Genomic DNA, 11,690 nt, shown 5'->3' on the forward strand with positions numbered 1-11,690 from the left:
GTGGCTTGCGAACACCATTACACCCATCAAGTGGTTAGGGGCGCGGACGGCCCCCGTGGTCTGGACCACGAGGCTTGGTCAAGCTTTTGAGCAAGGGTTGACTGGGGGCGCGGTCAATGAACTGGGGGTGGGCAACCAAGCCCCACTATACCCTATGGAGCTTGATTGAGAGGCTTTATCCTGTGTCATGTCATCGCCTACGTGTCGGGTTTTGATTGACTCACTTGGTGCTCAACCAAGCTCCATTACCCTTAGCCTTATGATACGGTCGATACTCTTATATTCAATAATCAATAGCTTCTGGTTTTTTAGATGTCACAAGTAAGATTTTGGAATTGCCTTTGGTCTCTCAATGTTTATGTAATTCAATGGACCACTGTACCGTGTATGTTTATCGATTATTATTATTATTATTATTATTATTATTATTATTATTATTATTATAAATTTAGTTTTGAGCCTAACACCTCAAATGGGTTATGGGGTAAAAAAAATAATTGGGCTTAATATACAATAAGGAGATTAAGATTTATACTTATTTTATACAATAATTTACTACGGTTATGCAGTTTGCCCTATGCCCAAGTCGTAACTATATGATTACATTAACAATTTTACACAAATGTTCTTTGTATAAACTTTGTAAAGTTTAATAGGTAACATGTCATTTTTAAAGATGTTGATAAAATGTATATTTTAACTAAAGGTTTATATACTTTAATATAACTTGGTTAAGGAACTTTTACTTGTAAAATAAAAATATATATTAGGTTTTTATTTTAGGTATTAAACCAATATAAAAAGACCATATCTGATCAGATTCAATTAGTATATTTGTTGAATGAAACTTGGCAAGTTATCTCTTGTCACAATACTAAACATGGATACCAAGAACCCACATATAATGGGTCGGTATCCACAAATCCCAATGTTTATTAAAAGTTTAATAGATCCAGTATATTAGATTTTTCAATTACCTCAAGTATATTAGATTTTTTAATTACCTCATAAGAACAATTTATTGGACCCATAGTGTTAGAAGTTAGGATGATTTAGACTATTTAGTGGTAAATCATTGGTTCTAGCCTCATTCCACGTGATTTTTGGCTTTTTATTATTTTTAGTTTAAATGAACACACTATGGTTCTCTTTAATAAACTCATATAGGAGCACATCCCATTATATATAACTTACACGAGGAGGTGAACAGATGGAAACTGGATTATTGTTTGTTTTGTGGAGCCCAATCTTAAAACTGTTTTTAGAAAAATAAAATGGTTTAAGTTGCTTTTAGAACAACTTTTTTTTAAAACATCAGCAATATTTTTAGAGCAAATTATACGAACACTAATTAGAGTGGTTTAATTTGTTTTTGAATTTCATATAGGTTGTATTTTTTCTCTCAATTTTTTTACTAAAACATGTTTTTCCCTAAACTTTAGATGGTGTTAGTATTCTTAAAATAACAGATTTATTATGTTCTTCATCCTGACTCGATCCAATTAACGACCGACATGAAAATTCTAACATTTGGTTATTAAAAATCTAAAACCGAAAAAATAGGACCTTAGACAAAATTTCTGAATCTACCACCAAATACCAATTATGCAGCCTTAATTTGTATGAAGAAAACAACTACGAAAATTTGGTGATCAAGTTGGCTACGTTCACGTTTCACAATAAAGTATTGTGTTTAATAACTTTATTATAAGTGTGTGACAATAAACCTACAATCATTGGATGCCATCTTTACAGTGAGAAATATTTTAGTAAGCAATACTTTCCAAGTAACTTCCTTCTTTGTTAAACTTTGAGACCATTTGACCCATAAGTTTGAAATGTCTTGCAGCCATGTAACTTCCACAAATATGTTTCAAATCTCCACTCTCTATATATACCAACATTACATAATATAAACCATCTCAAAATCCACACAAAGAGTCACCATGTCTTTTAAGGAAGAACCACGATCACCTTTGCAACCACCAACATATGGAAATTTAATCACGATCCTCAGCATCGACGGTGGTGGAATACGAGGAATCATTCCAAGCGTGATCCTTGAGTTTCTAGAACATGAATTACAGGTACAACTTATGATTATGGTTATATTAAATTCATATTTTTTTTTGTTTTATTGTAAAAGTATCAGTTTAAAGACTTTCTGAAACTAACCTGACAGATATTAGATGGAAATAATGCAAGACTTGCAGACTACTTTGATGTAATCGCGGGGGCTAGCACCGGTGGTCTTGTGACGGCTATGTTAACCACTCCGAATGAAGACGGTCGTCCGATTTTTGCGGCTAAGGATGTTAAAAGTTTTTATCTTGAACATTGTCCTAAAATCTTCCCACATGATGGGTATGCATAAGTTGTGTCATAGACTAATTGTACATTCTGGCATCCTAATTATTAAAGTTTTGCAAAATATGTAGCAATCGATTGGCTCCGGCTACAAGAGTTATCAGAGCTTTATCCGGACCACGATACGATGGTGAACACCTACATAGGATTATTCAAGAAAACCTGCAAGAAAAACGACTCCACGAAACATTAACAAATATAGTGATTCCAACATTTGATATCAAATGCTTGCAACCAACGATCTTCTCAAGTTACCAGGTATCTACCTTGTTACGGACCTAGAAACTTTATCTAGTGGGTGTCAGGAATTTTGGTACTTAGTTGTCTGTCACTAGGTTTTTGACTTTTTGGACCAGGTCGGGTCGGATTACTCAAGTTTTAAATACGTACATAATCAAATTACGCCGATTGTTATTAGAAAATGCATCTCTCTACGTGTTTTCAGTTGTTGAAACCGAGTTATTACGTTATCTAGAGAAACTTCCCTAAACAATGCTTTTCCGATATAACTACAACTATAGCTCGTATTTTCACCACAATCCCGATTACACATATCAGGCTTCACATACATTATTACACCTAAACTCATAAATTGTCTTAGTTTCAGATAACACAAATTTCATTCTAATTCATGAATAGAACCATTTATATCTTCGTAAAACATTTGATTGCTATTAGTACTAATATATACCTGTTTTTGTTCGATCAGTTAAAGAAGAACCCGAGCCTTGATGCCAAGCTATCTGATATATGCATTGGAACGTCGGCTGCCCCAACTTATCTTCCTTCCCATTCTTTCCAAACCCAAGATTCTGAAGGAAATTTACTTAAAGAATTTAATCTCATTGACGGTGGAGTGGCCGCCAACAATCCGGTAGCCCCTATATCCTAATGCTGTGACACAATATACGTCTACAAAATAATGTTGATCACACGAGCACATCATGTGGAAGTCTTACTTTTTGCATGTAACTTCTTAATGTATCATATGACATTAGAAAAGCTGATAAAATTAACACAAAAAAGTGTGACATTAAGATTATATGCTAATTCTACCATGTGGTACGTTATATATTTTTGTAGACTTTGGTTGCAATAAGTGAAGTAACTAAGGAAATAACCACGGGAAGCCCCAACTTTTTCCCAATAAAGCCAATGGACTATGGCCGCTTTCTGGTTTTGTCATTGGGGACGGGGTCACCGGAATTTCAAGAGAGGTATGATGCTACAAAATCATCTAGTTGGGGCGTTTTAGGGTGGTTGGCTGGTGGTGGTTCGACTCCGTTGGTGGATGTTTTTACTCAAGCTAGTGATGACACGGTTGACTATCATATCTCTACCGTATTCCAAGCCCTTCATTCACAAGAAAATTATCTACGAATTCAGGTATTTGTAAAATTCTTTCTAGTAGTTTTTGAATCCTTTTCAAATTAAACTACCGCACAAGAAGAAAAGAAGGTCAAAGAGCCTAAATCAAGATAAATTTACCAAGGGGCATCCGTTTAGAACAATGCATAATTAAGAAAACAACATTTGGGTTCCTCATACCAATAAAAGAAAATTCTATTAATTTATTTAATTGATTCTATGGAAGCACAATAAACCAACTGAAGTAGCTAGGTTCTAAATTTTGAACGTCATAATGTCAAATTTGAAATTTGAAATTCACACGTATAAATGAAATTAGACACCAAATAATCAGGGGTGGATTCAGTGTTGGTTCATGAAGAGCGTATCCACCAACTCAAATTCAGATTTTCTTCAATAAACTTTTAATATATTAGATCCAATGACTCCAAGTCTCCATCCATGTTTCTTCTAATGCTACAAACCCAACTTTCTGAACCCAACTTGTCAAACGAAAGTTTAATTTTGCTTTTCACATAATAACAATTATTTATTCGTTTAACCACTTCATTAATTAGTTATTAATATAGTGATCGATAAGTTCTTGAGCTTAATTTGACCATTATGAAAATTGACCAAATATAAGGTATTCAAAATATCATTTTCTTTTTATAGTTTTACAATATTTAACTTCGTAATTTTTTTAATGGTATAGTAAGAGCTTTGAGCTATGATAGCTATGGGAAGATTTTCGTCAGTTATAATATATAATTTATTATGTTCTGATGAAATTTATTGCTTACATTTCTACACATAGTTTATTTAATGCAATTTTTTTGACCCGGCCCATGTTGGTTTGACCCATTTTAGTTTGACCCATTTTGACTTGACTTGTTCTGGGTTGATCATTTTTTGGCACCCGCTTACTAAAATTCCTTGATCCGCCACTGCAAATAACCTACAAATGATTGAGTTAAATGCCCATGATTCACATGTTTTACAAAAAAAAATATCAAAATAAAACAGAAAAGTAGATACATGAAAAATCTTCAAAGTTGAAACATCAATTAACTGGGAAAGTTGAAATCCCTTCACATACATACTCAGGAAATAGTAAAAGAAAAGAAGTTGCATCCTCTTTAAGTTTATCCTTTTACTTCCCTTTTTTTCATTTTTTAATTGGTCCACATAAGTGGCCGCTAGCTTTTGGGTTACCTTGAAATGAAACTAATCAATATGAAGTATTGTCACTTTGTAATTTACAGGATGACACTTTAAGTGGAGACTTAGCTTCCATGGATTTGGCTACAGAAGAAAACTTGCAGAATCTAGTGAAAGTGGGCGAGAGATTATTAAAAAAGCCAGTGACCAGGGTAAATTTAGGCACGGGCATATGCGAACCTTATCATCACACTACTAATGAGATGGCTTTAAAAAAGTATATTTTCAATTTCTTCTTCAACTTAATTATTCTATAAACATGATTATCTTAAAATAGGAAGTATTTATGTATTTAATTACTACAGGTTTGCATCAATACTCCACAAGGAGAAGATTGTCCGAGAACTCAGATCGCCAAATACTGATCCAGGAAAGGGAATCAAAGATCCAACTACATTTCCACAAACATCGTCATGACTCTCAAAGACGGTTCACCACTCTCTAGCAGATTTGCATGAGCTCAACCCGAACTAAAAATTTCAAATCATGGAATTAATGTTGTTAATTAATGCTTTCTTTCTTTCTTTTTTTTTTGTTTTTCTTCATGTAGTAAACAGTTTCTTTTATTTTTATTCATTATGTATGCAACATCATATATAACTAGTAAACTAAAACGTTAGATTCATATTAGTAACTTAAAAACTTATGTTAGTGTGGATTTATGTAAACATGCCTCCAAGTTATTTGAAACACCTTCATTTAACTTTTCTTTTGACGACTAAACTTTTTGCACTTTATAGGATTTTAAACCCATAACCTCCTATGTCATATGCATTTTAACCATTTTACCACCTCCATTTAACTTGGTTGATTATCGGCAAACCAGAATGAAAAATGGCTAAATAACATGTCAAATCTAGTCATTTTAAAATGCCCCCATTTGAACAGGCTGATTACCGATGGAACAAGTTGAATGCGTAAACCAGATTTCAAGAAAGAAAAATTGATATCTCATTGGTTCATTCGTTACTTGAGTATTCACATCCTGTTAGCTTAAAATCTCACTGAATGTGTAAACATATTTCAAAAAAGAAAAATTAATAAGTGTTGACCCTATTTAATCCGACCCTAATTAGCTTATTTGGGTCGGGCCAGGTTAATCGGTTTTCGGTTTGGAAACCCCTAACACTGGCCCTCTCCACATCATGCGTGACTAGGTTCAATTGGGCTCAGTCACACGACTCATGCACCCTCTTGCCCACTCTGCACAACTTATTAATGGATATAATTCTTTTGATATGAATAGTTTATCAGTTTGGGCATGGATGTTTTTGTTTGGACATCTTGTTTGGGCTACTGGATTTATGTTTTTAATTTCCTGGCGTGAATATTGGGCGGGATTGATTGTCTTTCTTTTTTTCCTTTTTTTAGAATAAAATAAATAAATTGAATGGTGGATCGAGAATAGAGTATAACAAAGGTTGAATAGTGAGGTTGAATGGTGAAAAAAAAGCTAATGTGACGAACAGTCTAGAGTGATGAAAAATAAAGTATAGTTTATCTACTAAGTAATGAGCATACTCATGCAAATAATGGGGGTAGTGTGTGTGGTTTTAAGGAGCTGGGTGGCAATAAAGGAACACTACCCTTCATTGCTAATCAACCTTTGTTGATTCGAATGATTTTACATCTAATCGCCCGAATACAAGGCATTGTCCTAGGCTATACAATGTTGTTTACGCATGTATAAGAGTAAATGGTCTTATAAAGATGGTGTACGCCTGTATAACATTTAATTGACGATTGATTTAATAGTTAGAAGAGATACACATACGGTGAATAGCTTTTTACAAAAAACCTACTTATAACAATAACCAGAAATAGCATAACCATGTTTGGAAGCTCAAATCCTTCATCATGCAAGCTGTGATGATTTAATTCTAGAAAATTTAGGAAGTACTATTAGAAAAACCTATAACAATTTAGAAAATTCTCTCAAATTCTCTCGAACTTTACCTATATATGAACCTCATTTCAAGCCCCTTATTCACACTAAAGTTATCTTCGAATACATGTGTATGTGATAATTTATAAATATTTAATCATAAAGTTAAAAAAAAATGTCTAAATCAAAATATATTGTAGCAAAACTTACTAAAAAAAAAAGTTTTCTATGTTGCATTTAATTTAAGAAAATAAATAAATTCAAGTAGCCTTTCCTGAATAATATAATATTATACCAAATAACCAAAACAAGGAACTCATCAATTGCGGCCGACTAGCAAAAATAGCATTCTCCCAATGCTTACCTCATATCACGTACATCAACGGCCCATATCACACACCACCATTTAATCCAAGGGCTGACAAATCATACGCGTCACCAAGTAGGGCTTCCCATCAACCCTTCTCTAACCTCTTATCTCTATCTCTCGAGAAACTCTCTCTCTCTCTCACTATAATTATAAACAACAAACACATCGTTCCAAATATTATTATTATTATTATTATTATTCTCAAACTCTCCGGTTGTTAAAGATGCAATCCAACACCAACGGCGGCAGTGTTTCTGAACCATCATCTGATATTCCTCAGACAACAACCCAGGTGGCTACAACCACGGCGCCGGCGGCTGTCGGCGTTGGGTCACAATGGGTTCCGGTGCAGTACCCGGCGGCGGCTATGGTAACGCAGCATCCCATGATGGCACCGTCTCCGGGACATTATCCGATGGCTCCACACTACATGCCATACCATCCACACCACCTCCCTCATCCGGTGCCGCCGGTTGCGTCACCCGCCGCCGCCGCTGCCGGTGGTGGTTCCGGTGAGAACCGGACTGTTTGGGTTGGTGACCTTCATAATTGGATGGATGAAGATTACCTTCGTAGCTGTTTTGCTTCCACTGGCGAGGTATTATTATTATTATTATTATTTGCTGATTAGTTGATTAAATCTTGTTATTTACAATCACTTTTACATAATAATAAAAGATTTATGATTGTTTAATATATATTTTTTGATGATATAGCCCTGCTTGCGGTGCGCACATATGATGTATATATGTGTGAACCCTCGGGTGGGCAAAAGTGAAATTGCACTGATTTTGACGTTATTTTACTAATCTCGTGAAAATAACGTTAAAAGTGACGGACGGTTAATCAGGCATCATGTAGTGGCGTTGATAGCCGAAAGACAAGGGTACATGCACCGATCAGCCGGTGTCCCGATGATTGAGTGTTATGTGCCTTATGTCCAAGGCTTGATGCAAAACTACTATCGAGCCGGGGGTCTCACCGGAAACGGCCTCTCTATCCTTATGGGGTAGAGGTAAGGCTGTCTACATCTTACCCTCCTCAGACCCTACTATAGCTTTGCTATTGGTGGGATATACTGAGTACGATGATGATGATGATATTTTTTGATGATAATAATTGAGGTTATGATATTTGTTGATATGCATTGGCCGCCTTTGATGACGGTGGTGGTGGTGGCTGGAGACAGTTGCCTTTGATGATGGTGACGGTGGAGACCACCATGTCTGGCAATGAATGATGTACACCTGTGTTTTGCTGTTTTGTTGGTGAATTGAAAGTGACCTTTATATCATATAAGTATCATTATTTAGGATATATAGGATAATAATCAAATGAATATTTGTTGTGTTGGGTTTTATAGTACATGAATGTAGAGTTAATGAAGTCAACTAAGTTAGTTAATGCATTAGCACTTACTTTTTGGAAATAGTACTGTTTTCACTGATTTGATAGAACTTGAAGTTGAAGAAAACATTGTTAACTGTCCAAAATAACAACTTATTTTCAGATTTTTTTTTAAAGAGAAATACGTTGACATACTTTGTGGTAAAAATTTTATTTCCTATTTTTTCATAAAAATGTTCAAAATTGCTATATAGTTTTATATTTTTTTATTAATGGCAACATACTTCTACTTTTAATACAAATGTTACATAATACTAATGTTACACATATATTGTTGGTATAACAATATAAGTGAAATTTAGTATTTTGCTATTGCAATAGAAATATAAATATTTTTTTAAGAAAGAAATAATTATTTTACTGATAATGATTTAAAATTAAATAAAGAAATCTAATAGATAATTAACTAGATCGTCTGGAACCACATATGTTTTCGAGTATGATAATTTTATTGGTATAATGTAGAAGTTTGTTGATATTTATAGCAATATATTATCATTTCAAGAAAGGCAAATCTTATATATATGCGAAAGATTATAATCAGTTTTTCTACCTTACATTATAATTAATTAAAAATTGAGCTACACATTTGTGCGATCGATAAAGGACCATGTAAGTTGCAAAATGTGATATGTATATGCTGTTACATTTGCTAAAACATTGTTGTTGCTTTGATATATATATTTCAGGTTGCCTCAATCAAAGTCATCCGCAATAAACAAACTGGTTTCTCAGAGGGATATGGATTTGTAGAGTTTTATTCACATGGTGCAGCCGAAAAGGTTTTGCAGACTTACGCATGCATTGCAATGCCTAATACCGAACAACCATTCCGTTTGAATTGGGCCACATTTAGCATGGGAGATAAGCGTTCGAATAATGGTTCAGATCTTTCAATATTTGTAGGAGATTTAGCTGCGGATGTAACCGATACTTTGTTACATGAAACTTTTGCTAATAAGTATAGTTCAGTTAAGGCTGCTAAAGTTGTCATCGATGCCAACACCGGCCGGTCCAAAGGTTACGGTTTTGTTAGGTTTGGAGATGATAGTGAGAGGACTCAAGCCATGACTGAGATGAATGGAATTTATTGTTCAAGCCGGCCCATGCGTATTGGTGCGGCTACTCCAAGAAAATCAACTGGTTACCAACCACAATATGGTTCACAAGGTACATTTTTTCAATTAATTAAGAATCCCATGAACACTAATATATATATGATTTTAAGTCTCAACACATATAAACATTATTTTTTAATGGCAAATTACTACACTGAACCCTCACCATGTTTAAGAGACTAAACCTTAATAAACACCATAATGCCATTGGGCTACAAGTCCTTTGATGCTCATATAAACATCTAATAAATTTTGGAAAAATCTAGAATTAATGTGTGGTTATATCTTATAGCTTCTAATCTTCAAGTTTTTCATTTATATACTTTATTTGCTATTTGTTAGGTGGTTATATGTCAAATGGTGGCTCTTATTCTGAAGGAGATTCTAATAACACAACGGTCGGTATAGATTTATTTTTCCATGTTTAAATATTCAGTGGAATCGAATCTAATCATTATTATTATAATTTATTCGTGGCTAACCCTTGATTTGTCATAGATCTTTGTTGGAGGACTAGATCCGACCGTAAGCGATGAGGATCTTAGGCAGCCTTTCTCCGAGTTTGGTGACATAGTTTCGGTGAAAATACCCATTGGGAAAGGATGTGGATTTGTACAATTTGCCAACAGGTACATCTTGTTTATTTTATGATATATATTTGTTTCATTAATCAAAATATTGCAGAAGTAACACTTAAAGTTAATAAATTGTGACCAAAATGTCATTGGTATGTGTCATAATCTTTAAAATTTTGAGCTATAATTGGTGCGCCTAATTATGTGGCTTTTGGATACTTAAAAAAGAGGTTTATGGTGTTTGTTTTGTTGCCCTTCTTACACATATTTGCAGAAATAATGCTGAAGAGGCGCTCCAGAAACTAAATGGCACCACAATTGGCAAGCAGACCGTGCGACTTTCTTGGGGACGTAATCCCGCAAACAAGCAGGTGAATGCTTTTTATTTTGTATTTTAAACTTTTTTTTAATAATAATATTTGTCAGGTTTCCTTCTTTACAGAAAAATAAGTTCATGTTAATGCTAAAAGTCTAAAACCTCTAAGGTCATACAGAAAAATTAGACATAAAACTTTGCGCATTATAAGCATATACATTGGCATTAGGCAACTTTTGTCATGATGAACCGATAAACCTGCTTGACCCATATGATGCGTTTCTTTTTAGCAAATATTTGTTTGGCTCATTTCATATTGATGAACTGAAATGTTCACCACTATATGTTCTTTTAACTAATCTCTCACCATCTATTTGTTTAAATTTGCAGTTTAGAAACGATTTTGGGAACCAGTGGGCAGGGCCATATTATGGAGGGCATATCTATGATGGGTATGATTACACGATGACACCACCACATGACCCGAGCATGTATGCTGCAGCTTATGGGGCTTATCCAATGTATGGCATTCATCAACAACAAGTAAGCTAATCAACGTGTAGGTTGGCAATCAAAGATTTAATCAGCAAAGTCTCAGCTGGATAGCATCAAGTTAAAAAATGGTCACAAATTTGTGTTCCATTTAACTTATTTTAGTGTGTCTTGCAAGTCTAGAATGTGCCTAACTCTCTCCTCCCTCCAAATATGGAGTGGTGGTTGAATTTTGACTACATGAGGTAGTTTAGTAGGGCTCAGTTAAAACATGTGTTTCTTTTCTTAGACTTTGGTAATCTTAATAAACTTCATCACAAACATTTTATATGTTAACTTATCTATGCTTTTATGTTTTGATATAATTCTCATTTGAAGTTTGATTAATCGATTGATATAACTGCTGTTTGATGATGCATAAAGGGTGTGATGCATTATGCTATTATATGGATGTTTTAGTATAAATTTCTTTGGCTTTAGTTGATAGGAGATTGTCGAATGATACTTTGAGCTAATGAACCGTACAATCCTAATAAACTGAAAGCCTATATGACTATATCAAAAGTGATGCTTAAGTTTATATAGTACATGT

General features: G+C 34.2%; 2 protein-coding genes across 2 annotated transcripts; both read left to right on the plus strand.

Annotated features, from left to right (window-relative positions):
- The first annotated feature begins 1,573 nt into the window (after positions 1-1,573).
- LOC143558312 (patatin-like protein 2) lies at positions 1,574-3,853 on the plus strand. The gene is made up of 5 exons (XM_077047163.1): positions 1,574-2,087; positions 2,183-2,364; positions 2,439-2,625; positions 3,077-3,241; positions 3,451-3,853. The coding sequence occupies exons 1-5, from the start codon at positions 1,947-1,949 to the stop codon at positions 3,799-3,801; spliced, it is 1,026 nt and encodes a 341-aa protein (XP_076903278.1). The 5' UTR covers positions 1,574-1,946; the 3' UTR covers positions 3,802-3,853.
- A 3,272-nt stretch (positions 3,854-7,125) lies between these two features.
- LOC143558331 (polyadenylate-binding protein RBP47C'-like) lies at positions 7,126-11,380 on the plus strand. Its single transcript, XM_077047179.1, has 6 exons — positions 7,126-7,788; positions 9,287-9,767; positions 10,058-10,113; positions 10,214-10,344; positions 10,565-10,661; positions 10,997-11,380. The coding sequence occupies exons 1-6, from the start codon at positions 7,414-7,416 to the stop codon at positions 11,156-11,158; spliced, it is 1,302 nt and encodes a 433-aa protein (XP_076903294.1). The 5' UTR covers positions 7,126-7,413; the 3' UTR covers positions 11,159-11,380.
- The last annotated feature ends 310 nt before the right edge of the window (positions 11,381-11,690 follow it).

This window comes from Bidens hawaiensis, unplaced genomic scaffold, assembly GCF_021521415.1.
Source record: "Bidens hawaiensis isolate Kalapana, Puna unplaced genomic scaffold, B.hawaiensis_p1.1 tig00019438_1, whole genome shotgun sequence".
Lineage (NCBI taxonomy): Eukaryota > Viridiplantae > Streptophyta > Magnoliopsida > Asterales > Asteraceae > Bidens > Bidens hawaiensis.